This window comes from Scyliorhinus torazame, chromosome 16 (assembly GCF_047496885.1).
Source record: "Scyliorhinus torazame isolate Kashiwa2021f chromosome 16, sScyTor2.1, whole genome shotgun sequence".
Classification (NCBI taxonomy): domain Eukaryota; kingdom Metazoa; phylum Chordata; class Chondrichthyes; order Carcharhiniformes; family Scyliorhinidae; genus Scyliorhinus; species Scyliorhinus torazame.
Genome location: NC_092722.1, coordinates 151,737,097 through 151,759,777, shown reverse-complemented (window position 1 = coordinate 151,759,777; position 22,681 = coordinate 151,737,097). Strand labels below are relative to the sequence as shown.

The 22,681-nt window shown below is 46.6% G+C and overlaps 1 protein-coding gene across 5 annotated transcripts in view; it reads right to left on the bottom strand.

Annotated features, from left to right (window-relative positions):
• uros (uroporphyrinogen III synthase) overlaps positions 1–22,681 on the bottom strand; it is a 66,076-nt gene that overhangs the window by 42,740 nt on the left and 655 nt on the right. For all 5 annotated transcript variants that reach the window (XM_072479218.1, XM_072479217.1, XM_072479220.1 and 2 more), the window contains exons 2-3: positions 14,894–14,978; positions 14,521–14,604 (exon numbers count right to left, since the gene is read on the bottom strand). In XM_072479218.1, the coding sequence (XP_072335319.1) occupies positions 14,521–14,604; positions 14,894–14,956 (147 nt within the window). In that variant the 5' untranslated portion in view covers positions 14,957–14,978. The remainder of the gene's footprint in view (positions 1–14,520; positions 14,605–14,893; positions 14,979–22,681) is intronic.

Here is a 22,681-nt window from a genome sequence, read left to right as displayed (position 1 = left end):
GGGCTGCAGACGGGGATGAAGGCAGATGTGCTTGCCTTTGCCTCACCAATAGCCAAGGCGAGTTAATTACACTGTCAGGGGATCGTTAGAAGGATTCTACCTGAGGGGCAGCCATTTATGCCTCACTTTAAATAGTTAATTACCATCACCTGTTGGTAAGGGGAGGCAGGGTGTGGTGGTTTTTGGTTGTAGCCTTTGTTATGTGTTTTTCTACATATCTGATTTCTTATGTTGTTAACACAACAATTGCACCATGTTTCATATTTGCTGTGAAGGTCTGATGGTGTTTGTTAAATATGAAATCTTTAATAAAACATTATTTTAAAAAAACAAATAATTGCAATCACCATGCAGGGAAGAGATGGTCGAGTGAGGGAACCATGGTTGACAAGAGAGGTTGAATGTCTTGTTAAGAGGAAAAAGGAGACTTATGTAAGGCTGAGGAAACAAGGTTCAGACAGGGCATTGGAGGGATACAAGATAGCCAGGAGGGAACTGAAGAAAGGGATTAGGAGAGCTAAGAGAGGGCATGAACAATCTTTGGCGGGTAGGATCAAGGAAAACCCCAAGGCCTTTTACACATATGTGAGAAATATGAGAATGACTAGAGCGAGGGTAAGTCCGATCAAGGACAGTAGCGGGAGATTGTGTATTGAGTCTGAAGAGATAGGAGAGGTCTTGAACGAGTACTTTTCTTCTGTATTTACAAATGAGAGGGGCAATATTGTTGGAGAGGACAGTGAACATAGAACATAGAAAATACAGCACAGAACAGGCCCTTCGGCCCACGATGTTGTGCCGAACCATTGTCCTAGATTAATCATAGATTATCATTGAATCTACAGTGCAGAAGGAGGCCATTCGGCCCCCTGAGTCTGCACCAGCTCTTGGAAAGAGCACCCTACCCAAACTCAACACCTCCACCCAACACCAAGGGCAATTTGGACATTAAGGGCAATTTATCATTGGCCAATTCACCTAACCCGCACATCTTTGGACTGTGGGAGGAAACCGGAGCACCCGGAGGAAACCCACGCAGACACGGGGAGGACGTGCAGACTCCGCACAGACAATGACCCAAGCCGAAATCGAACCTGGGACCATGGATCTGTGAAGCAATTGTGCTATCCACAATGCTACCGTGCTGCCCTTAAGAACAAATAAATCTACACTATATCATTTTCCCGTAATCCATGTACCTATCCAACAGCTGCTTGAAGGTCACTAATGTTTCCGACTCAACTACTTCCACAGGCAGTGCATTCCATGCCCCCACTACTCTCTGGGTAAAGAACCTACCTCTGATATCCCTCCTATATCTTCCACCTTTCACCTTAAATTTATGTCCCCTTGTAATGGTGTGTTCCACCTGGGGAAAAAGTCTCTGACTGTCTACTCTATCTATTCCCCTGATCATCTTATAAACCTCTATCAAGTCGCCCCTCATCCTTCTCCGCTCTAATGAGAAAAGGCCTAGCACCCTCAACCTTTCCTCGTAAGACCTACTCTCCATTCCAGGCAACATCCTGGTAAATCTTCTGTGCACCTTTTCCAGAGCTTCCACATCCTTCCTAAAATGAGGCGACCAGAACTGTACACAGTACTCCAAATGTGGCCTTACCAAAGTTTTGTACAGCTGCATCATCACCTCACGGCTCTTAAATTCAATCCCTCTGTTAATGAACGCGAGCACACCATAGGCCTTCTTCACAGCTCTATCCACTTGAGTGGCAACTTAAGATGTATGAACATAGACCCCAAGGTCTCTCTGCTCCTCCACAATGCCAAGAACTCTACCGTTAACCCTGTATTCCGCATTCATATTTGTCCTTCCAAAATGGACAACCTCACACTTTTCAGGGTTAAACTCCATCTGCCACTTCTCAGCCCAGCTCTGCATCCTATCTATGTCTCTTTGCAGCCGACAACAGCCCTCCTTACTATCCACAACTCCACCAATCTTCGTATCGTCTGCAAATTTACTGACCCACCCTTCAACTCCCTCATCCAAGTCATTAATGAAAATCACAAACAGCAGAGGACCCAGAACTGATCCCTGCGGTACACCACTGGTAACTGGGATCCAGGCTGAATATTTGCCATCCACCACCACTCTCTGACTTCTATCGGTTAGCCAGTTCGTTATCCAACTGGCCAAATTTCCCACTATCCCATGCCTCCTTACTTTGTGCAGAAGCCTACCATGGGGTGTGAAACAGACTGGTAAGCTTGAGGAAATACTTGTTAGGAAGGAAGATGTGTTGGGCATTTTGAAAAACTTGAGGATAGACAAGTCCCCCGGGCCTGACGGGATATATCCAAGGATTCTATGGGAAGCAAGTGATGAAATTGCAGAGCCATTGGCAATGATCTTTTCGTCCTCACTGTCAACAGGGGTGGTACCAGGGGATTGGAGAGTGGCGAATGTCGTGCCCCTGTTCAAAAAGGGGACTAGGGATAACCCTGGGAATTACAGGCCAGTTAGTCTTACTTCGGTGGTAGGCAAAGTAATGGAAAGGGTACTGAAGGATAGGATTTCTGAGCATCTGGAAAGACACTGCTTGATTAGGGATAGTCAGCACGGATTTGTGAGGGATTGGTCTTGCCTTACAAATCTTATTGAATTCTTTGAGGAGGTGACCAAGCATGTGAATGAAGGTAAAGCAAGGTAGTGTACATGGATTTTAGTAAGGCATTTGATAAGGTTCCCCATGGTAGGCTTATGCAGAAAGTAAGGAGGCATGGGATAGTGGGAAATTTAGCCAGTTGGATAACGAACTGGCTAACCGATAGAAGTTAGAGAGTGGTGGTGGATGGCAAATATTCAGCCTGGATCCCAGTTACCAGTGGCGTACCGCAGGGATCAGTTCTGGGTCCTCTGCTGTTTGTGATTTTCATTAATGACTTGGATGAGCGAGTTGAAGGGTGGGTCAGTAAATTTGCAGACGATACGAAGATTGGTGGAGTTGTAGATAGTAAGGAGGGCTGTTGTCGGCTGCAAAGAGACATAGATAGGATGCAGAGCTGGGCTGAGAAGTGGCAGATGGAGTTTAACCCTGAAAAGTGTGAGGTTGTCCATTTTGGAAGGACAAATATGAATGCGGAATACAGGGTTAACGGTAGTAGAGTTCTTGGCAATGTGGAGGAGCAGAGAGATCTTGGGGTCTACGTTCATACATCTTTGAAAGTTGCCACTCAAGTGGATAGAGCTGTGAAGAAGGCCTATGGTGTGCTCGTGTTCATTAACAGAGGGATTGAATTTAAGAGCCGTGAGGTGATGATGCAGCTGTACAAAACTTTGGTAAGGCCACATTTGGAGTACTGTGTACAGTTCTGGTCACCTCATTTTAGGAAGGATGTGGAAGCTTTGGAAAAGGTGCAAAGAAGATTTACCAGGATGTTACCTGGAATGGAGAGTAGGCCTTACGAGGAAAGGTTGAGGGTGCTCGGCCTTTTCTCATTAGAACGGAGAAGGATGAGGGGCGACTTGATAGAGGTTTATAAGATGATCAGGGGGATAGATAGAGTAGACAGTCAGAGACTTTTTCCACGGGTGGAACAAACCATTACAAGGGGACATAAATTTAAGGTGAAAGATGGAAGATATAGGAGGGATATCAGAGGTAGGTTCTTTACCCAGAGAGTAGTGGGGGCATGGAATGCACTGCCTGTGGAAGTAGTTGAGTCGGAAACATTAGGGACCTTCAAGCAGCTATTGGATAGGTACATGGATTACAGTAAAATGATATAGTGTAGATTTATTTGTTCTTAAGGGCAGCACGGTAGCATTGTGGATAGCACAATTGCTTCACAGCTCCAGGGTCCCAGGTTCGATTCCGGCTTGGGTCACTGTCTGTGCGGAGTCTGCACGTCCTCCCCGTGTCTGCGTGGGTTTCCTCCGGGTGCTCCGGTTTCCTCCCACAGTCCAAAGATGTGCAGGGTAGGTGGATTGGCCATGATAAATTGCCCTTAGTGTCCAAAATTGCCCTTGGTGTTGGGTGGAGGTGTTGAGTTTGGGTGGGGTGCTCTTTCCAAGAGCCGGTGCAGACTCAGGGGGCCGAATGGCCTCCTTCTGCACTGTAAATTCAATGATAATCTATGATTAATCTAGGACAAAGGTTCGGCACAACATCGTGGGCCGAAGGGCCTGTTCTGTGCTGTATTTTCTATGTTCTATAACCAAGGATATACAACATTCGCAATGAGCAAATAATTATTTATCAATAAATAAAACAAAAAGGTGAAAGTATACAAGTATGCCTAATGCAGCATCTATTAGTCATTTAGAAATTCCCCATTTGGATTCCCAATTAGCTACATGTGACTATAAGTGAACGACACTAAAATGAACAGCACTGAACATTGTTAAAAAGAATGAAAACAAATATGAATGGAATTACAATATTCCACGAGAAATTGTTTCACTTTGTTGTATTTGAAAATGTATAGTCCTCAAAAAATGTATTTCTTTTGAACGATATAAAGCTTTGAGACAACCAGGCTATTTGCACGTCGAATTAAAGGTATAAAGATACCTTTTTCCAAGCAAACCAAAGACACATTTGCATGCATGATCCTGTTACCCACTATTCTCATGCATTAACAACTGTTTGGTCTACTAGTCAGTCTCTGCACATTTATTGCACACATAGGCCGAGGTTTTGAACTCCCGTTCGCATCAGGCTTGAATGGAGACAGGAAAGCAAAATCTTCGGAGAGGCTAAAATTGCGTTATATGTCGGTGGGAAGTCCTATCGCATTTGTCCCTGCCCCCTGCCAGTGACGTCATGGAATTTCCAAAGTTCAACATCGGGAACCCCATTGGAATAAATTTCTATTTAATTATTAGGTCTCTATCTCTTTCTCTCTCTCTCTCTCCCCCTCGCACCCCCCCCCCCCCCCCCTCAGTTACATTATCCATTCATGCCGGCACACCAATGTGAATTACAACTGGTCTCCCATGGCATGCACCTGATGGGCAGATCCATCAGAGGAGCTTAGGTGAGTGTGTAGCCATGTAAAATGGCTGCGTTCCGATTAATCTGGCCAAAACCCAGTTTAAAATGGCTAACCCGAAAGACTGCTGGGAAAAGCAGCCAAGAAGACACAAGCAGGCAGCTGCAGACAGTTTTGCATATTCGGCTCTTGGAAGGTAGCCCAGATCGATACTCAGGGCTATCAACAGCCCATCAACCCAGGTATTCTCAGTTGCATTCAGGACTGCTTGCAGCCCATCTATTCAGACACCCACAGTTAAATCGGCTATCCCCGGGAACAATTGCAACATATTAGCAATTGAATACCAGGCCAGACCTGTCGGCGCCTGCAGTGGCCGAAACAAAGACAGGTGAGCGACCACCCCCCGATGAGGAATCGCCTCACCATTGGACACATTGACCCCAGAGATTGGGGACAGATCCAATCACTTGGGACTCAGGGTCAAGGGCCGCCCCGGGAGGCGGGAAGCCCCTGGGCCCTATAAAAGTGAGGGTCCAAGTTCAGGGGCGTCATTCTCCGACCCCCCGCCGGGTCGGAGAATGGCCGTTGGCCGCCGTGAATCCCGCCCCCGCCGAAGTCTCCGCTCCCGGAGATTGGGCGGGGGCGGGAATCCGGCCGCGCCGGTTGGCGGGACCCCCCGCTGGATTCTCCGGCCCGGATGGGCCGAAGTCCCGCCCAGGAATTGCCTGTCCCGCCGACGTAAATCAAACCTGGTATTTACCGGCGGGACCAGGCGGCGTGGGCGGGCTCCGGGGTCCTGGGGGGGGGCGCGGGGCGATCTGACCCCGGAGGGTGCCCCCACGGTGGCCTGGCCCGCGATCGGGGCCCACCGATCCACGGGCGGGCCTGTGCCGTGGGGGCACTCTTTCCCTTCCGCCTCCGCCGCGGTCTCCACCATGGCGGAGGCCGAAGTGACTCTCCCCACTGCGCATGCGCAGGAAACTGACAGCGGCCGCTGACGCTCCCGCGCATGCGCCGCATTTCCGCGCCAGCTGGCGGGGCAACAAACGCCATTTCCGCCAGCTGGCGGGGCGGAAATCCCTCCGGCGTCGGCCTAGCCCCTCAATGTTGGGGCTAGGCCGCCAAAGATGCGGAGACTTCCGCACCTTTTTGCCGGCGCGATGCCCGTCTGATTTGCGCCGGCTTTGGCACCAGTCGGCGGGCATCCCGCCGTTGGGGGAGAATTTCGCCCCAGATCTCTCTCTCTCTCCTCTTCGCCTGCTCAAGACCTTCGCAAGACCAGCCACCGGCAATAGTAAGTTTGAATCCAGCGATCGCTATCCGGTAGAGACACCTAGCCACCGACCTGTAGCAGCCTTTTTGAATCCCGCGGGCCAGATTTGATTGGACAAGCCATTCGTTTCCCTGACCTGGTGGGCTCTTCCTAAGTTAAGTATTGGGCAGTAGTGATAGGTTTGTTATACAGAAAGTAGTATTAGGGTATTAATATTGCTTGTTGTATATAATAAATGACCGTTGTTTTAATCCTTACTAAGCGGTGTGCTGTATTATTAATCATAACCTGAACATGAACCATGTGGCGGTATCATAAAGATACCTGGCGACTCATGAGCAAAGGTGACGTAAACAGAGCAAATAGACTAAGGTTAAAAAGAGCAACAAGTGCATCGCTCAGGAGGAGAGGGCTATGTCTGGCAGTGCCAGGGGCAGTGTCAAGGAGCAGAGCTGGGGCCAGTGTCCAGGGGGTTTGTTGAATGGGGGTGTAGTTCTATTTTTGCTTTCGTGTGCTGGGGTGGCCTTTAAAAAAATGAATTTGCTGGCGGTGTGGGCTCTGACGTTGTAGTATCCTCCCTTTGGATTTTTTTAATTTGCTAACAATAGGGAGGAGAAAGCCTCCACTGGGCCACCAGCTTCAATACCGCTTTTCTGCCTGCTGCGACAAGAAGGGAAAGTTCCACCCATAGTCTTTAAAGCATTCAGGTATCTTAATGGAACACCTGTACATTGACGTCTTCTGGATGATGTTGTTTGTCGAGAAGATGTTTTGTTTCTGGCCTTTTTTGCCTTGGTGACTGCTGTTGGTTAGACTCACGGAAACGTGGGTTTGCTGGTTGTTCTGCACTCAGTACAGCTAATGAAATGTCTTCTCTCCAACCGCCCGATTGATGTGAAGGAGCCGCTTCATTGGTTGAGCGCATATACCTGCGGTTGCGCCTGTATGTCTGGCTGAGTTTTTTCAACTCCCGCTTTGAGTTTCTAACTGTGAAATTGTGGGTCATTCTTTCCTCCTGGTACCTTTGCGCTGTCCCTGAAATTTGTTTGGTCAAATCATGCACAGCTTGGTACTTTGAAGACTTCAGTTTATCATGCTTTTTCAAAGACTCAACTCGAATCTTGGCCTTCATCTCTTCCAGTTCATCTCTGATGTGAACATTCTTCTAAAGAATATTTACCTTTAGTGCGTGCATTTCATTGCATGGGTGTGGTCAGCAACCACCTTGATGGTTTACTTGAATAATGTCTCCTTCTCTCTGGGGTCTTCTGCTCTTTCTCCCTGGAGTCTTTTGTTTCTCTCTTTCTACGGTCTTTAGTTGCCCTCTCTCTGTAGGCAGGCTCAGCCCAAGCCTTCGGCTTGTTCCAGCTGAGATGAGTGGCAATTGCATCCCATCTATAACCTTGATTTCTAGGTCTTTGCTCATTGGGCTGTCAGCTAAGTTGTCCTCTCGGGATGGGTATCATGTCATCATACAGCATCAACCTTACTTTCAAAGGCTTTGGGCTGGATTCTCCGCCGGCGGGATGCTCCATTTTGCCGGTAGCCCAGAGGTTTCCTGACGGCGTGGGGCTGCCCCACAATGGGAAACCCCATTGACCAGATGGCATAGCGGAGCATTCCGCCAGCGGGGTGAAGCAAAAATGTGGAGCGGCGGGGCGGAGAATCCAGCCCCTCATTTTTGGACTGCCATGTTGAGCCACTTCACACAAATTTGTGAAGGATATTATGTTACATGGTACACCTGTGTCTGTCCGACACTTCTTGTCCTCTTGATAGTCTCCCTCTGTGACCATCATTGTAACAGTCACAAACCATTTTTCACTTATATACTTGACTGAACCAACCTGTTGTATCATGAACAGCACTTCATCAGACTTGTCTGCTGATATCTCTTCAGTGGCCATCAGTAAAGGCTTTTTTTCTTTTTTTCTGGCCAAGTACGTTTGCGAAAATGATTTTGCTTCTTGCTGTTATTTTCCTCATGCTGGACAGTTCTTCTTCTCCTGGGCATGCTGAGCTTGGCAATATTGGCATCCTGCCAATATCATTTCCGGTGATTGCTCCGCTCTTTCAACCTGGATTGTCTCTCAGCATAATATATCTCTTGGTCTGCTCTGTCATAGAACTCCTACAGTGCAGAAGGAGGGCATCAAGTCTGCACTGACCCTTTGAAAGAGCACCCTACCTAGGTCCACTCCCTCGCCCTATCCCCATACCCCTAGCTAAACTGCACATCTTAGGACACTAAGAGGTAATTTAGCATGGCCAATCCACCTAACCTGCACATCTTTGGACTGTAGGAAGAAACCGGTGCACCCGGCGGAAACCCACGCAGACACGGGGAGAACGTGCAAACTCCACACAGTCATCCAAGGCTGGAATTGAACCTGGCTCCCTGGCGCTGTGAGGCAGCAGTGCTAACCTCTGTGCCACTGTGCCTGCCCCAAATATGGTCCATACCCTAGCTGACATTTTGCAACTTCTGCATTTTGGCATGTCTATCACTTTCTTTAGCGGCAAGTTTCTCATCTTTCAAAAGACTTGTTCTCACTGTGGGATCTATCTTTAATCAGAACATCTTTTAGCTGTCCAAATTCACATGATTCTTCTAGCTGCATCACTGCTTTGATGCACTGTTCAATTGTGTCATTATTGCTCTGAAATCTAGTGTTGAATATATATCTTTCATATGAAACATTAATTTAGGATTCAAAATGTGTGTTCAAGACTTTCAAAATCAGTTTTTAATTTCCTTGTCTATTACATTTAGGGTGGTATACACTTTGTAGTAGTCCCTCCTCAGTAGTGTTAAAAGTGTAGCTTTGACATAGTTTTGACATTATAACTTGAAAAACTGCCTCTACTGCACTACAACATTTTTCAATTGGACTGGAATTGAGTTTGTAAGATTTACTGCAATCATTTTTACTCACTCAGTATTTACTTGCCGTCTGTGTCAATGTTTCCCTTTTCTCTGCGGTCAGTAATTTCACTTGCAGCCTCTGTGTGCTTTCCGTTTGTCCTTTTTTTCTGAAGCCAGTAATTTCACTTGCAGCCTCTGTCTGTTTTACTTTTGTCTAGTTTTTCTTTGTTCTTTTCAGCAGCTGTTTGCAGATTTTGAACCTGTGTTCCTGTGTTCTGTATCTTCTCTATTCCTTTTGCAGGTTTCAAAAATCTATTTTTTGCCACTCTCTCCTTATACCATGTTGCAAGTATAAAGACAGTAGTCCTCATAAATATGTTTCTGTGAGAGGCTTTTATTGAACTGATCTTAAGATGTCTGCCTCTTACGGCAGCACGGTGGTGCAGTGGTTAGCATTGCTGCCTCACGCGCAGAGGTCCCAGGTTCAATCCCAGCTCTGGGTCACTGTCCATGTGGAGTTTGCACATTCTCCCCGTGTTTGCGTGGGTTTCGTCCCCACAACCGAAAGATGTGTAGGGTAGGTAGATTGGTCACGCTAAATTAACCCTTAATTGGAAAAAATGAATTGGGTACACTAAAAAGATGTCTGCCTCTTGGAATGGTCACATGACTACAGAAAGCCTGACATGTCATTGAGACTGGTTACATTTCAAAACCCAAACAGTGGGGTGTCTGGAACTTACTGCCTTAAGGTGTGGTAGAGACAAACCCTCATGCCATTTGCAAAATACTTGGATATGTACTTGAGGTATTGTAATCTATAGGGCTACTGACCAAGAGCTGTGAGATAGGCCAGACTGGATAGCTTTTTCGGTCATCACAGAAATGTTTTTTAAAAAAATGATTTTTATTAAGGTTTTCATAAAATATCAATAACAAAATGAAAAAGGAACCCAACAGGGTTAAGTACAAAACACAGTCTAGAAAAGCAACCCTCCATACCCCCCTCCCCCTGTACATAAATAATAATAAATTAACATTAACACCCCGACTTAACACAACAGGTATATACACCCCCTCAGACCCTCCAGTGTAAAGAACAAAAAATAAAATAACCCCCACCACCCCCCGCGAGTTGCTGCTGCCATTGACCAATGTCTACCGTTCTGCCAGGAAGTCTAAGAACGGTTGCCACCGCCTAAAGAACCCTTGTACCGACCGTCTCAAGGCGAATTTAACCCTCTCCAACTTAATAAACCCCGCCATATCGTTGATCCAGGATTCCACGCCTCGTATCCTTCCACTGAAGAAGAATCCTTCGCTGGGCTACCAGGGACGCAAAGGCCAGAATACCGGCCTCTTTCGCCTCCTGCACTCCTGGCTCCTCTGCCACCCCAAATATTGCGAGCCCCCAGCCCGGCTTGACCCTGGAACCTACCACCCTCGACACCATCCTCGCTACGCCCTTCCAAAATTCCTCCAGCACTGGGCACGCCAAAGATATATGGGTGTGATTTGCTGGGCTCCCTGAGCACCTAACACACCTGTCCTCACCCCCAAAAAAACGGCTCATCCTTGTCCCGGTCATGTGTGCCCTGTGCAACACCTTAAACTGTATGAGGCTGAGCCTCGTGCATGATGAGGAAGAGTTCACCCTCCCTAGAGCATCTGCCCACATCCCTTCCTCAATCTCCTCTCCCAACTACTCCTCCCACTTACCTTTCACCTCCACCACCGAGGCCTCCTCCTCCTCCTGCATCACCTGGTAAGTTTCCGAAATCTTCCCCACTCCCACCCACCCCCCAGAGAGCACCATGTCCTGTACTGTGTGTGGCAGCAGCCGTGGGAATTACACCACCTGCCGCCTGGCAAACGCCCTTACCTGTAAGTACCCGAAGGTGTTTCCTGGGGGAACAGGCTCACCCAGGCTCGAGAACTTCCCGTCCACAAACAGGTCCCCCAACCTTCATATCCCTGCCCTGTGCCACCCCGAAAACCCTCCGTCTGTTCTCCCTGGACGAACCGGTGGTTCCCCTGTATTGGGGTCCACACCAAGGCCCCAGCTTCCCCCCTGTGCCGCCTCCACTGCCCCCAGATTTTGAGGGCAGCCGCCACCACCGGACTCGTGCTATACTTCCTTGGAGGGAACGGCAGCGGCGCCATTGCCAGCGCCCCCATACTCGTACCCACACAAGACGCCGTCTCCAGCCTCTTCCATGCAGCCCCCTCCCCCTCCATAACCCACTTGCGCACCATCGTCGCATTGGCGGCCCAGTAGTACCCACAGAGGTTGGGCAGCGCCAGCCCCCCCCTATCTCTACTCCGCTCCAGGAACACCCTTCTCACCGTCGGAGTCCCTCGCGCCCACACAAACCCCATTATACTCCTGTTAACCCGCCTAAAAAAAGGCCTTCGGGATAAACACGGGGAGGCACTGGAACAGGAACAAAAACCTTGGGAGCACCGTCATTTTGACTGACTGCACCCTACTCGCCAAGGACAGCGGCAACGCGTCCCACCTCTTGCACTCCTCCTCCATTTGCTCCACCAGCCTTGTGAAATTAAGCCTATGCAGGGCCCCCAGCTCCTGGCCACCTGGACCCCCAAATACCTGAAGCTGCTCTCCACCCTTTTTAGTGGGAGCTCGCCAATCCCCCTCTCCTGGTCCCCTGGGAACAGCTCGCTCTTCCCCATGTTGAGCTTGTACCCCTAAATATCCCCAAATTCCCTAAGGGTCCTCATTACCTCCGGCATTCCCCCCACCGGGTCCGCCACATATAGCAGCAAGTCGTCCGCATAGAGCGACACCCTATGCTCCTCCCCACCCCGCACCAACCCCCTCCAGTTCCTCGACTCCCTCAGTGCCATAGCCAGGGGTTCAATCTCCAGTGCGAAGAGCAGGGGGGACAGGGGACACCCCTGCCTCGTCCCTCGGTGCAACCGAAAGTACTCAGACCTCCTCCTGTTTGTGGCCACACTTATCATCGGGACCTCATACAACAGCCTAACCCACCTGACAAACCCCTCCCCAAACCCAAACCTCTTCAGTACCTCCCACAGGTACCCCCACTCTATCCTATCGAAGGCTTTCTCAGCGTCCATCGCCACCTCTATCTCCGCCTCTCCCTCCCTCGCCGGCATCATGATAATGTTCAAAAGCCTCCGCACATTCGCATTCGACTGCCCCCTCCAGTCTTCAGCGCGGGAAAAAGCCCGCGCTTTCCACCTACCCGCCCCCGCCACCTCTGACGCAGCTCTTTTTACAGGCCCAGTCCCCTCACCCCCGACTCGGGCCTCCCCCTCCTCCGCGGGGCCCCATCTCACCGCCGGCCATCCACACCTGTTCCATTTGATTACCCCCCTCCAAGAGCACCCCCGACCAACCCAACCAAAACAGTGCCCAACCCGCACTAACCACCCTCACCAACCAGAAAGAGAAAAACACAAAGAAAAAGAAACCAAGAGCAAAGGACCCCCCCCTCAATAAGTAACATATCAACCGCAGTCCCCAAACGCCCATCCCGACCCTCAATCTGTGTCCAACTTCTCGGCCTGAACAAAGGCCCACGCCTCCTCCGGAGACTCAAAATAATGGTGCTGGTCCTTGTAGGTGACCCACAGTCGCGCCGGCTGCAACATGCCAAACTTCACCCCCTTCCTGTGCAGCACCGCCTTCGCTCGATTGTACCCGGCCCTCCTCTTCGCCACCTCCACACTCCAGTCCTGGTATATTCGAACCTCCGTGTTGTCCCACCTGCTGCTCCTCTCCTTCTTGGCCCACCTGAGCACACACTCCCGATTAGCGAACCGATGAAACCGCTCCAGCACCGCCCGCGGAGGCCCGTTAGCCTTGGGCCTCCTCGCCAACACTCTATGGGCCCCTTCCAGCTCCAGGGGCCGCTGGAAGGACACGCTCCCATCTGCGAGTTCAACATGGTGACCACATAGGCCCCCACGTCCGGCCCCTCAAGCCCCTCCGGGAGGCCCAAAATCCGCAGATTCTTCCGCCTCGACCGATTCTTCATCTCCTCGAACCACTCCTGCCATTTCTTGTGGAGCGCCTCGCGCCCCTCCAACGTTACCGCCAGGCCTAAGATCTCGTCCTCGTTGTCGGAGATCTTTTGTCAGGCCTCGCGGATCGCCACCCCCTGGGCCGTCTGTGTCTCCAGCAGCTTATCAATAGAAGCCTTCATCGGCTCCAGCAGGTCCGCTTTAATCTCTCTGAAGCAGCGCTGGATACCCTCCTGTTGCTCCTGCGCCCACTGCATCCACGCTGCCAGGACTCCGCCCGCCGCCATTTTGTTCTTCTTCCCTCGCACCTTCTTCGGGTCCACCACCACCTTTTTAGTCGCCCCGCTCCTGGTAAAAGCCATATACTATCGGGGAATTGTTGTAATCTCCTTCGCACACCGGGAAACATTGAAAAGGTCCCGTTGAGGGCCCTGAAAAGAGCCCAAAAGTCCGTTTTTGCGGGAGCCGCCGAATGTGCGACTTAGCTCCGCAAAGCCGCAACCGGAAGTCATCACAGAAGTGTTGAACCAAATGGCCTTCTTCTGTGCTGTAAATTTTTCTGTGCTTCCAAATAAAATAAATTTCACTGGTGTAGAGTAACAGCTATAATCTAATAAAAGCTATTGCAACAATAATCTATTTTGTATGCAGTCCTAAACTACCTACTGTATAATTGCTGATATGAAATTAAATATTGGTAAAATTACCTGAATTATGTCTCTATATGTATGTAAAAATGTTTTAAACTACACTTAAATTGTTATTTTAACTTAAAAATTGTGATCCAGCAAACCTTCCATCATTCACCTTTACAACATGTTATTTTAATAAATAAATTTTTTCTCTAAAACAGTAAGCTCCAGACAACAATAAATCAATAAAGGTTCATCAGTTAGGGCCAAATTCACTTCAAGAATACTACAGTGGTAATAAATTTAAATGGAATACAATAGGTAACATACGATATCGCATTATAAATGTTTGAACTGCTGCAGGGTTATCTCCTGCTTCTACGTGGTCTCATATTTAAAATAAAATGTACTATTTAAAAATAAAAATGTATGCAACTGTATCCTTTTGCAAAAAGTGATGCAAAAATATGGATTTAATCAACTGAAACTATAAATATTTTCTTCAAATAAGTTTAAGTTTATTTAATTAAATTGATTATCCAGTTCTTCTGCTCTTTAGCATATTGCATCTATTTGCAGTGCCAATTAAAATATAATTCTTCGTTCTTTTCAAATTTACAAATCCCAGCACAAAATTCTGCAGGCCACAATGCGTCAACTTTAGTATTTACTATGCTATAATTTGAATGTCTAGTGGGCATGCACTATTATCTGAGCATCTAGCAACTAACACATAGCTAATAATTTTTAAACATTCAATTTTACATGGCTCTTTTTACCTTTTTTGATAAATCCTGAAGTGATATAAATTCAAATGATAAAACAGGAATTAAAGTTGCTTGAAGGCCAAGTGAAGCAAATTCCTGATAACAAAAACAATCCAAATTAATTATACCACACACATTGATTTATTTTCATATACAATTGTATAACATAGGTTAGACCTGTAGTTGATTAAAGTAACATTTTCCACCAAAATGGCCACTCCAATATTAAATACATTGTGACTAATCAAGATATTTTGCAACAAAATTATATTAACAAAATTCTGTTATATTGAATAAACAATGTTTCTTTAATAGCAGTTTCACGGTTATAGAGATATAGCGATATTAAAAAAACACCAAAATTAATATTTTTCAAAATTAATACCTGAACGTATGGATCAGGTCCCAGTACTCCTTCTTTAGGATCTTTAAGCAAAAGGACTTTCATTTCTCACACTTTATCGGTCTTGCTAACATAAACAGAATGAGATTACAAATAAATAAATTGCTGGAGCACAAGACTATAAACTGAAACGTGCAGATGCATCTTTCGTTATAACAGGATAACAGCATGTCAAATAGTCAGCCGTTAATGCCTCCCTTGGTAGCAACGCCCTTGTTTTAAGAAATGGATAACAATATCTAAGGGAAACTATCAAGATTTACATTGCAGTCAGTAAACCACCCATTTCAACAAATGTTTTTTTTAAGATAAGCCTTTTTGCTGAGACCCTTAGGGCAGGCAGTTAGTGCCTGCCTCTGTCTATATTTCTAATAAATGATATTTCACTCTCATTGGGGTGGCTGTCTATCAATGCTAAAAAATAGCAAATGTTTGAAGAAATAATTGTACAATGCATATGTATATATATTAGAATCCAATTACTACAATACTACAGTAGAGCATTTCATATATTTTGCAGTATCATTGTCAACGCAGTGAAGATCTATTCCTCTAATTATTCAAAAATGCACTTTGTTGGCAGAATTTGTGCTAATTAAGTCTGTGTCCATTGCTATTTTTTCTTAACCCTAGCAAAGGAGTTTTGAGGCTATTTGTAGCATTCTCATCTCGACTCAAATCAGCTAATTCAGCAGATTGGAGATTGAAACCTGAACTTTTCTCATCTGTACTGCTAAGCTACTGCAGGCTCAAGTTTGTACTGTTCATGGAGAATTCTAAAGTGTATTTCGTATTTTAGGTTTCTTGCACTTTTTCTATCTCTTTGCTTTCATTTACTTGTGTATTCTCTTGCTGTACCTCACACAATCACTCTCATTTTCTTTATTTATTTCTGTCCTCTCATTCTGTGTGCAGCTGACTGTAGCTCTGTACTTTTCCTCACTGTTTCTCCACTGACAGGGCTGGAATTGACAGATTGCCATGGAGGGGATGCTGCCCATTACTCCAGTGGCTGCCCTGTGCAACTTAACATTGGAAGCAGCATTAAATGCTTTAAAGCAAAAATGCTGATGCTGGTGGTGATGAAGGGGGTACTCCCGATCCTTCTTTAGGGGTGGGGAGGGAGGGGGTCCCCCTTGTTCATAGAAGGGGGGGTTGGGGAGGGGGGTTACTGGGATGGTTTTCTTTCTACACACTGGGTTTCAGTCAGAGCCTGACACTCTGAAAGAAATATGGGAAAATTCTGCCCACTGTGTGTTTTTCTGACTATCATTCACGGTGTGCGTTTATGATGGTCACTCGTGTGTGTTTATGATTGTCACTCGATGTGTATATTTCTGACTGTCACTCACTGTATTTCTGACTGTCACTCACTTTGTGTCTCTGTCACTCACTGTGTGTATTTCTGACTGTCACTCACTGTGTGTATTTCTGACTGTTGCTCACCGTGTGTATTTCTGCCACTGTATGTGTTTTTGACTGCCACTTACTGTGTGTTTCTGAGCATCACTCACTGTGTTTATTTCTGAGCTCACCCAGTGTGTGCCTTTCTGACCATCACTTAAATGTGTGTTTCTGAGTGTCACTCACTTTGTGTATTTCTGAATGTCACTGTGTATTTGAGTGTCACTTACTGTGTATTTGAGTGTCACTCACTGTGTGTATTTCTAAGTGTTTGACTGTCACTCACTGTATGTTTCTGACTGTCACTGTATATGTTTCGAACAATCACTGTGTATGTTTCTGCCTATCAATCGAAGTGTGTGTTTCTGACTGTCACTCACTGTATTTCTGACTGTCACTCGCTTTGTGTCTCTGACTGTCACTCACTGTGTGTACTTCTGACTGTCACTGTGTGTGTTTCTGACTGCCACTTACTGTGTTTCTGAGCATCACTCACTGTGTTTATTTCTGAGCTCACTCAGTGTGTGCCTTTCTGACCATCACTTAGATGTGTGTCTCTGAGTGTCATTCACTATGTGGGTATTTCTGAGCATCACTCACTATGTGTGTATTTCTGAGTGTCACTCACTGTGTATTTGAGTATCACTTACTGTGTATTTGAATGTCACTCACCACTCACTGTGTGTATTTCTAAGTGTGTTTGACTGTCACTCATTGTATGTTTCTGACTGTCACTATTAGTTTCGAACAATCACTGTGTATGTTTCTGACTATCATTCGAAGTGTGAGTTTCTGACTGTCACTCATGTATATTTGACTGTCACTCACTATGTGTGCTTCTGACTATCACTCACAGTGTCTATGTATTACATTGTGTACCTTGTTTTGCCCTATTACGTATTTGTTTTCATATACTAAATGATCTGTTTGAGCTACACGCAGTAAAATACTTTTCACCCTGACAATAAACAAATCCAATCCATTCCAATCCACTATACATTTCTGACTGTCACTCACTGTATACGTTTCTGACTATCATTCACGATGTGTGTTTCAAACTGTCACTCACTGTGTTTCGGACTGCCACTAACTTTGTGTGCTTCTGTCACTCACTCTTTACATTTCTAACTATCACTGTATATGTTTCTGACTATCATTCACTGTGTGTTTCTGTGTATTTCAGATTGTCACCCTGAGTGCTGTCACTCTGTATTTAAGACTCTCACCCACTTTGTATGCTTCTGACTGCCACTCACTGCATGTTTCTAGAATTGTATATCTTTCTGAATATCATTCACTGTGTGTGTTTCTGACTGTCACGAGTGTTTCTGACTGTAATCACTGTATTGGTTTCTGACTATCATTCACTTTGTGTTTCTGTCTATCACTGTGTGTTTCTTTAAAAAAATTTTTTTTTAGAGTACTCAATTCATTTTTTCCAATTAAGGGGCAATTTAGCGTGGCCAATCCACCTACCCTGCACATCTTTGGTTATGGGGGCAAAACCCACGCAAACACGGGGAGAATGTGCAGACTCCACACGGACAGTGACCCAGAGCAGGAATTGAACTTGGGACCCGTGAGGCAGCAAGGCTAACCATTGCGCCACCTTGCTGCCCATCACTGTGACCGTCACTCACTGTATATGTTTCTGACAGTCACTCAGTGTGTTTTTGACTGTAACTCAGTGTGTGACTCTATGTATTTCAGACTGTCAAACTGAGTACTACCGCTCGGTATTTCACCCTCTATTTATATTTCAGACTCTCAGTGTATATTTCCATGTATTTTACACTGTCACACTGAGGGCTGTTACTCTGTATTTCAGACTCTCATTCACTGTGTGTTTCTGTGTATCTCACACTGTCACTGAGTGTTGTCACTCTGTATCTCACTGTCTCTGAGTGCTGTCACTCTGTATCTCACTGTTAGCGAGTGCTGTCACTCTGTATCTCACTGTTAGTGAGTGCTGTCACTCTGTATCTCACTGTTAGTGAGTGCCGTCACTCTGTATCTCACTGTTAGTGAGTGCTGTCACTCTGTATCTCACTGTTAGTGAGTGCTGTCACTCTGTATCTCACTGTTAGTGAGTGCTGTCACTCTGTATCTCACTGTTAGTGAGTGCTGTCACTCTGTATCTCACTGTTAGTGAGTGCTGTCACTAGGTATCTCACTGTTAGTGAGTGCTGTCACTCTGTATCTCACTGTTAGTGAGTGCTGTCACTAGGTATCTCACTGTTAGTGAGTGCTGTCACTCTGTATCTCACTGTTAGTGAGTGCTGTCACTCTGTATCTCACTGTTAGTGAGTGCTGTCACTCTGTATCTCACTGTTAGTGAGTGCTGTCACTCTGTATCTCACTGTTAGTGAGTGCTGTCACGAGGTATCTCACTGTTAGTGAGTGCTGTCACGAGGTATCTCACTGTTAGTGAGTGCTGTCACTCTGTATCTCACTGTTAGTGAGTGCTGTCACGAGGTATCTCACTGTTAGTGAGTGCTGTCACGAGGTATCTCACTGTTAGTGAGTGCTGTCACTCTGTATCTCACTGTTAGTGAGTGCTGTCACTCTGTATCTCACTGTTAGTGAGTGCTGTCACTCTGTATCTCACTGTTAGTGAGTGCTGTCACTCTGTATCTCACTGTTAGTGAGTGCTGTCACTCTGTATCTCACTGTTAGTGAGTGCTGTCACGAGGTATCTCACTGTTAGTGAATGCTGTCACTCTGTATCTCACTGTTAGTGAGTGCTGTCACTAGGTATCTCACTGTTAGTGAGTGCTGTCACTCTGTATCTCACTGTTAGTGAGTGCTGTCACTCTGTATCTCACTGTTATACAGGGAAGGGCAATTATGATGCCATTAGACGTGACTTGGGGGGGATAAGGTGGAGAAGTAGGCTGCAAGTGTTGGGCACACTGGATAAGTGGGCCTTGTTCAAGGATCAGCTACTGCGTGTTCTTGATAAGTATGTACCGGTCAGGCAGGGAGGAAGGCGTCGAGCGAGGGAACCGTGGTTTACCAAGGAAGTGGAATCTCTTGTTAAGAGGAAGAAGGAGGCCTATGTGAAGATGAGGTGTGAAGTTTCAGTTGGGGCGATGGATAGTTACAAGGTAGCGAGGAAGGATCTAAAGAGAGAGCTAAGACGAGCAAGGAGGGGACATGAGAAGTATTTGAAGAGATAGGCGAGATACTAAATGAATATTTTTCGTCAGTATTCACTCAGGTAAAAGATAATGTTGTGGAGGAGAATGCTGAGCCCCAGGCTAATAGAATAGATGGCATTGAGGTACGTAGGGAAGAGGTGTTGGCAATTCTGGACAGGCTTAAAATAGATAAGTCCCCGGGACCTGATGGGATTTATCCTAGGATTCTCTGGGAGGCCAGGGAAGAGATTGCTGGACTTTTGGCTTTGATTTTTATGTCATCATTGGCTACAGGAATAGTGCCAGAGGACTGGAGGACAGCAAATGTGGTCCCTTTGTTCAAAAAGGGGAGCAGAGACAACCCCGGCAACTATAGACCGGTGAGCCTCACGTCTGTAGTGGGTAAAGTCTTGGAGGGGATTATAAGAGACAAGATTTATAATCATCTAGATAGGAATAATATGATCAGGGATAGTCAGCATGGCTTTGTGAAGGGTAGGTCATGCCTCACAAACCTTATTGAGTTCTTTGAGAAGGTGACTGAACAGGTAGATGAGGGTAGAGCAGTTGATGTGGTGTATATGGATTTCAGCAAAGCGTTTGATAAGGTTCCCCACGGTAGGCTATTGCAAAAAATACGGAGGCTGGGGATTGAGGGTGATTTAGAGATGTGGATCAGAAATTGGCTAGCTGAAAGAAGACAGAGGGTGGTGGTTGATGGGAAATGTTCAGAATGGAGTACAGTCACAAGTGGAGTACCACAAGGATCTGTTCTGGGGCCGTTGCTGTTTGTCATTTTTATCAATGACCTAGAGGAAGGCGCAGAAGGGTGAGTGAGTAAATTTGCAGACGATACTAAAGTCGGTGGTATTGTCGATAGTGGGGAAGGATGTAGCAGGTTACAGAGGGATATAGATAAGCTGCAGAGCTGGCTGAGAGGTGGCAAATGGAGTTTAATGTAGAGAAGTGTGAGGTGATTCACTTTGGAAGGAATAACAGGAATGCGGAATATTTGGCTAATGGTAAAGTTCTTGAAAGTGTGGATGAGCAGAGGGATCTAGGTGTCCATGTATATAGATCCCTGAAAGTTGCCACCCAGGTTGATAGGGTTGTGAAGAAGGCCTATGGAGTGTTGGCCTTTATTGGTAGAGGGATTGAGTTCCGGAGTCGGGAGGTCATGTTGCAGCTGTACAAAACTCTGGTACGGCCGCATTTGGAGTGTTGCGTACAGTTCTGGTCACCTCATTATAGGAAGGACGTGGAGGCTTTGGAGCGGGTGCAGAGGAGATTTACCAGGATGTTGCCTGGTATGGAGGGAAAATCTTATGAGGAAAGGCTGATGGACTTGAGGTTGTTTTCGTTGGAGAGAAGGTTAAGAAGAGACTTAATAGAGGCATACAAAATGATCAGGGTGTTAGATAGGGTGGACAGTGAGAGCCTTCTCCCGCGGATGGAAATGGCTGGCACGAGGGGACATAACTTTAAACTGAGGGGTAATAGATATAGGACAGAGGTCAGAGGTAGGTTCTTTACGCAAAGAGTAGTGAGGCCGTGGAATGCCCTACCTGCTACAGTAGTGAACTCGCCAACATTGAGGGCATTTAAAAGTTTATTGGATAAACATATGGATGATAATGGCATAGTGTAGGTTAGATGGCTTTTGTTTCGGTGCAACATTGTGGGCCGAAGGGCCTGTACTGCGCTGCATTGTTCTATGTTCTATGTTAGTGAGTGCTGTCACTCTGTATCTCACTGTTAGTGAGTGCTGTCGCTCTGTATCTCACTGTTAGTGAGTGCTGTCGCTCTGTATCTCACTGTTAGTGAGTGCTGTCACTCTGTATCTCACTGTTAGTGAGTGCTGTCACTCTGTATCTCACTGTTAGTGAGTGCTGTCACTCTGTATCTCACTGTTAGTGAGTGCTGTCGCTCTGTATCTCACTGTTAGTGAGTGCTGTCGCTCTGTATCTCACTGTTAGTGAGTGCTGTCACTCTGTATCTCACTGTTAGTGAGTGCTGTCACTCTGTATCTCACTGTTAGTGAGTGCTGTCACTCTGTATCTCACTGTTAGTGAGTGCTGTCACTCTGTATCTCACTGTTAGTGAGTGCTGTCACTCTGCATCTCACTGTTAGTGAGTGCCGTCACTCTGTATCTCACTGTTAGTGAGTGCCGTCACTCTGTATCTCACTGTTAGTGAGTGCCGTCGCTCTGTATCTCACTGTTAGTGAGTGCTGTCGCTCTGTATCTCACTGTTAGTGAGTGCTGTCACTCTGTATCTCACTGTTAGTGAGTGCTGTCACTCTGTATCTCACTGTTAGTGAGTGCTGTCGCTCTGTATCTCACTGTTAGTGAGTGCTGTCGCTCTGTATCTCACTGTTAGTGAGTGCTGTCGCTCTGTATCTCACTGTTAGTGAGTGCTGTCACACTGTATCTCACTGTTAGTGAGTGCTGTCACTCTGTATCTCACTGTTAGTGAGTGCTGTCACTCTGCATCTCACTGTTAGTGAGTGCTGTCACTCTGTATCTCACTGTTAGTGAGTGCTGTCACTCTGTATCTCACTGTTAGTGAGTGCCGTCACTCTGTATCTCACTGTTAGTGAGTGCCGTCACTCTGTATCTCACTGTTAGTGAGTGCCGTCGCTCTGTATCTCACTGTTAGTGAGTGCCGTCGCTCTGTATCTCACTGTTAGTGAGTGCCGTCGCTCTGTATCTCACTGTTAGTGAGTGCTGTCACTCTGTATCTCACTGTTAGTGAGTGCTGTCGCTCTGTATCTCACTGTTAGTGAGTGCTGTCGCTCTGTATCTCACTGTTAGTGAGTGCTGTCGCTCTGTATCTCACTGTTAGTGAGTGCTGTCACTCTGTATCTCACTGTTAGTGAGTGCTGTCACTCTGCATCTCACTGTTAGTGAGTGCTGTCGCTCTGTATCTCACTGTTAGTGAGTGCTGTCACTCTGTATCTCACTGTTAGTGAGTGCTGTCACTCTGTATCTCACTGTTAGTGAGTGCTGTCACTCTGCATCTCACTGTTAGTGAGTGCTGTCACTCTGTATCTCACTGTTAGTGAGTGCTGTCACTCTGTATCTCACTGTTAGTGAGTGCTGTCACTCTGTATCTCACTGTTAGTGAGTGCCGTCACTCTGTATCTCACTGTTAGTGAGTGCCGTCACTCTGTATCTCACTGTTAGTGAGTGCCGTCACTCTGTATCTCACTGTTAGTGAGTGCTGT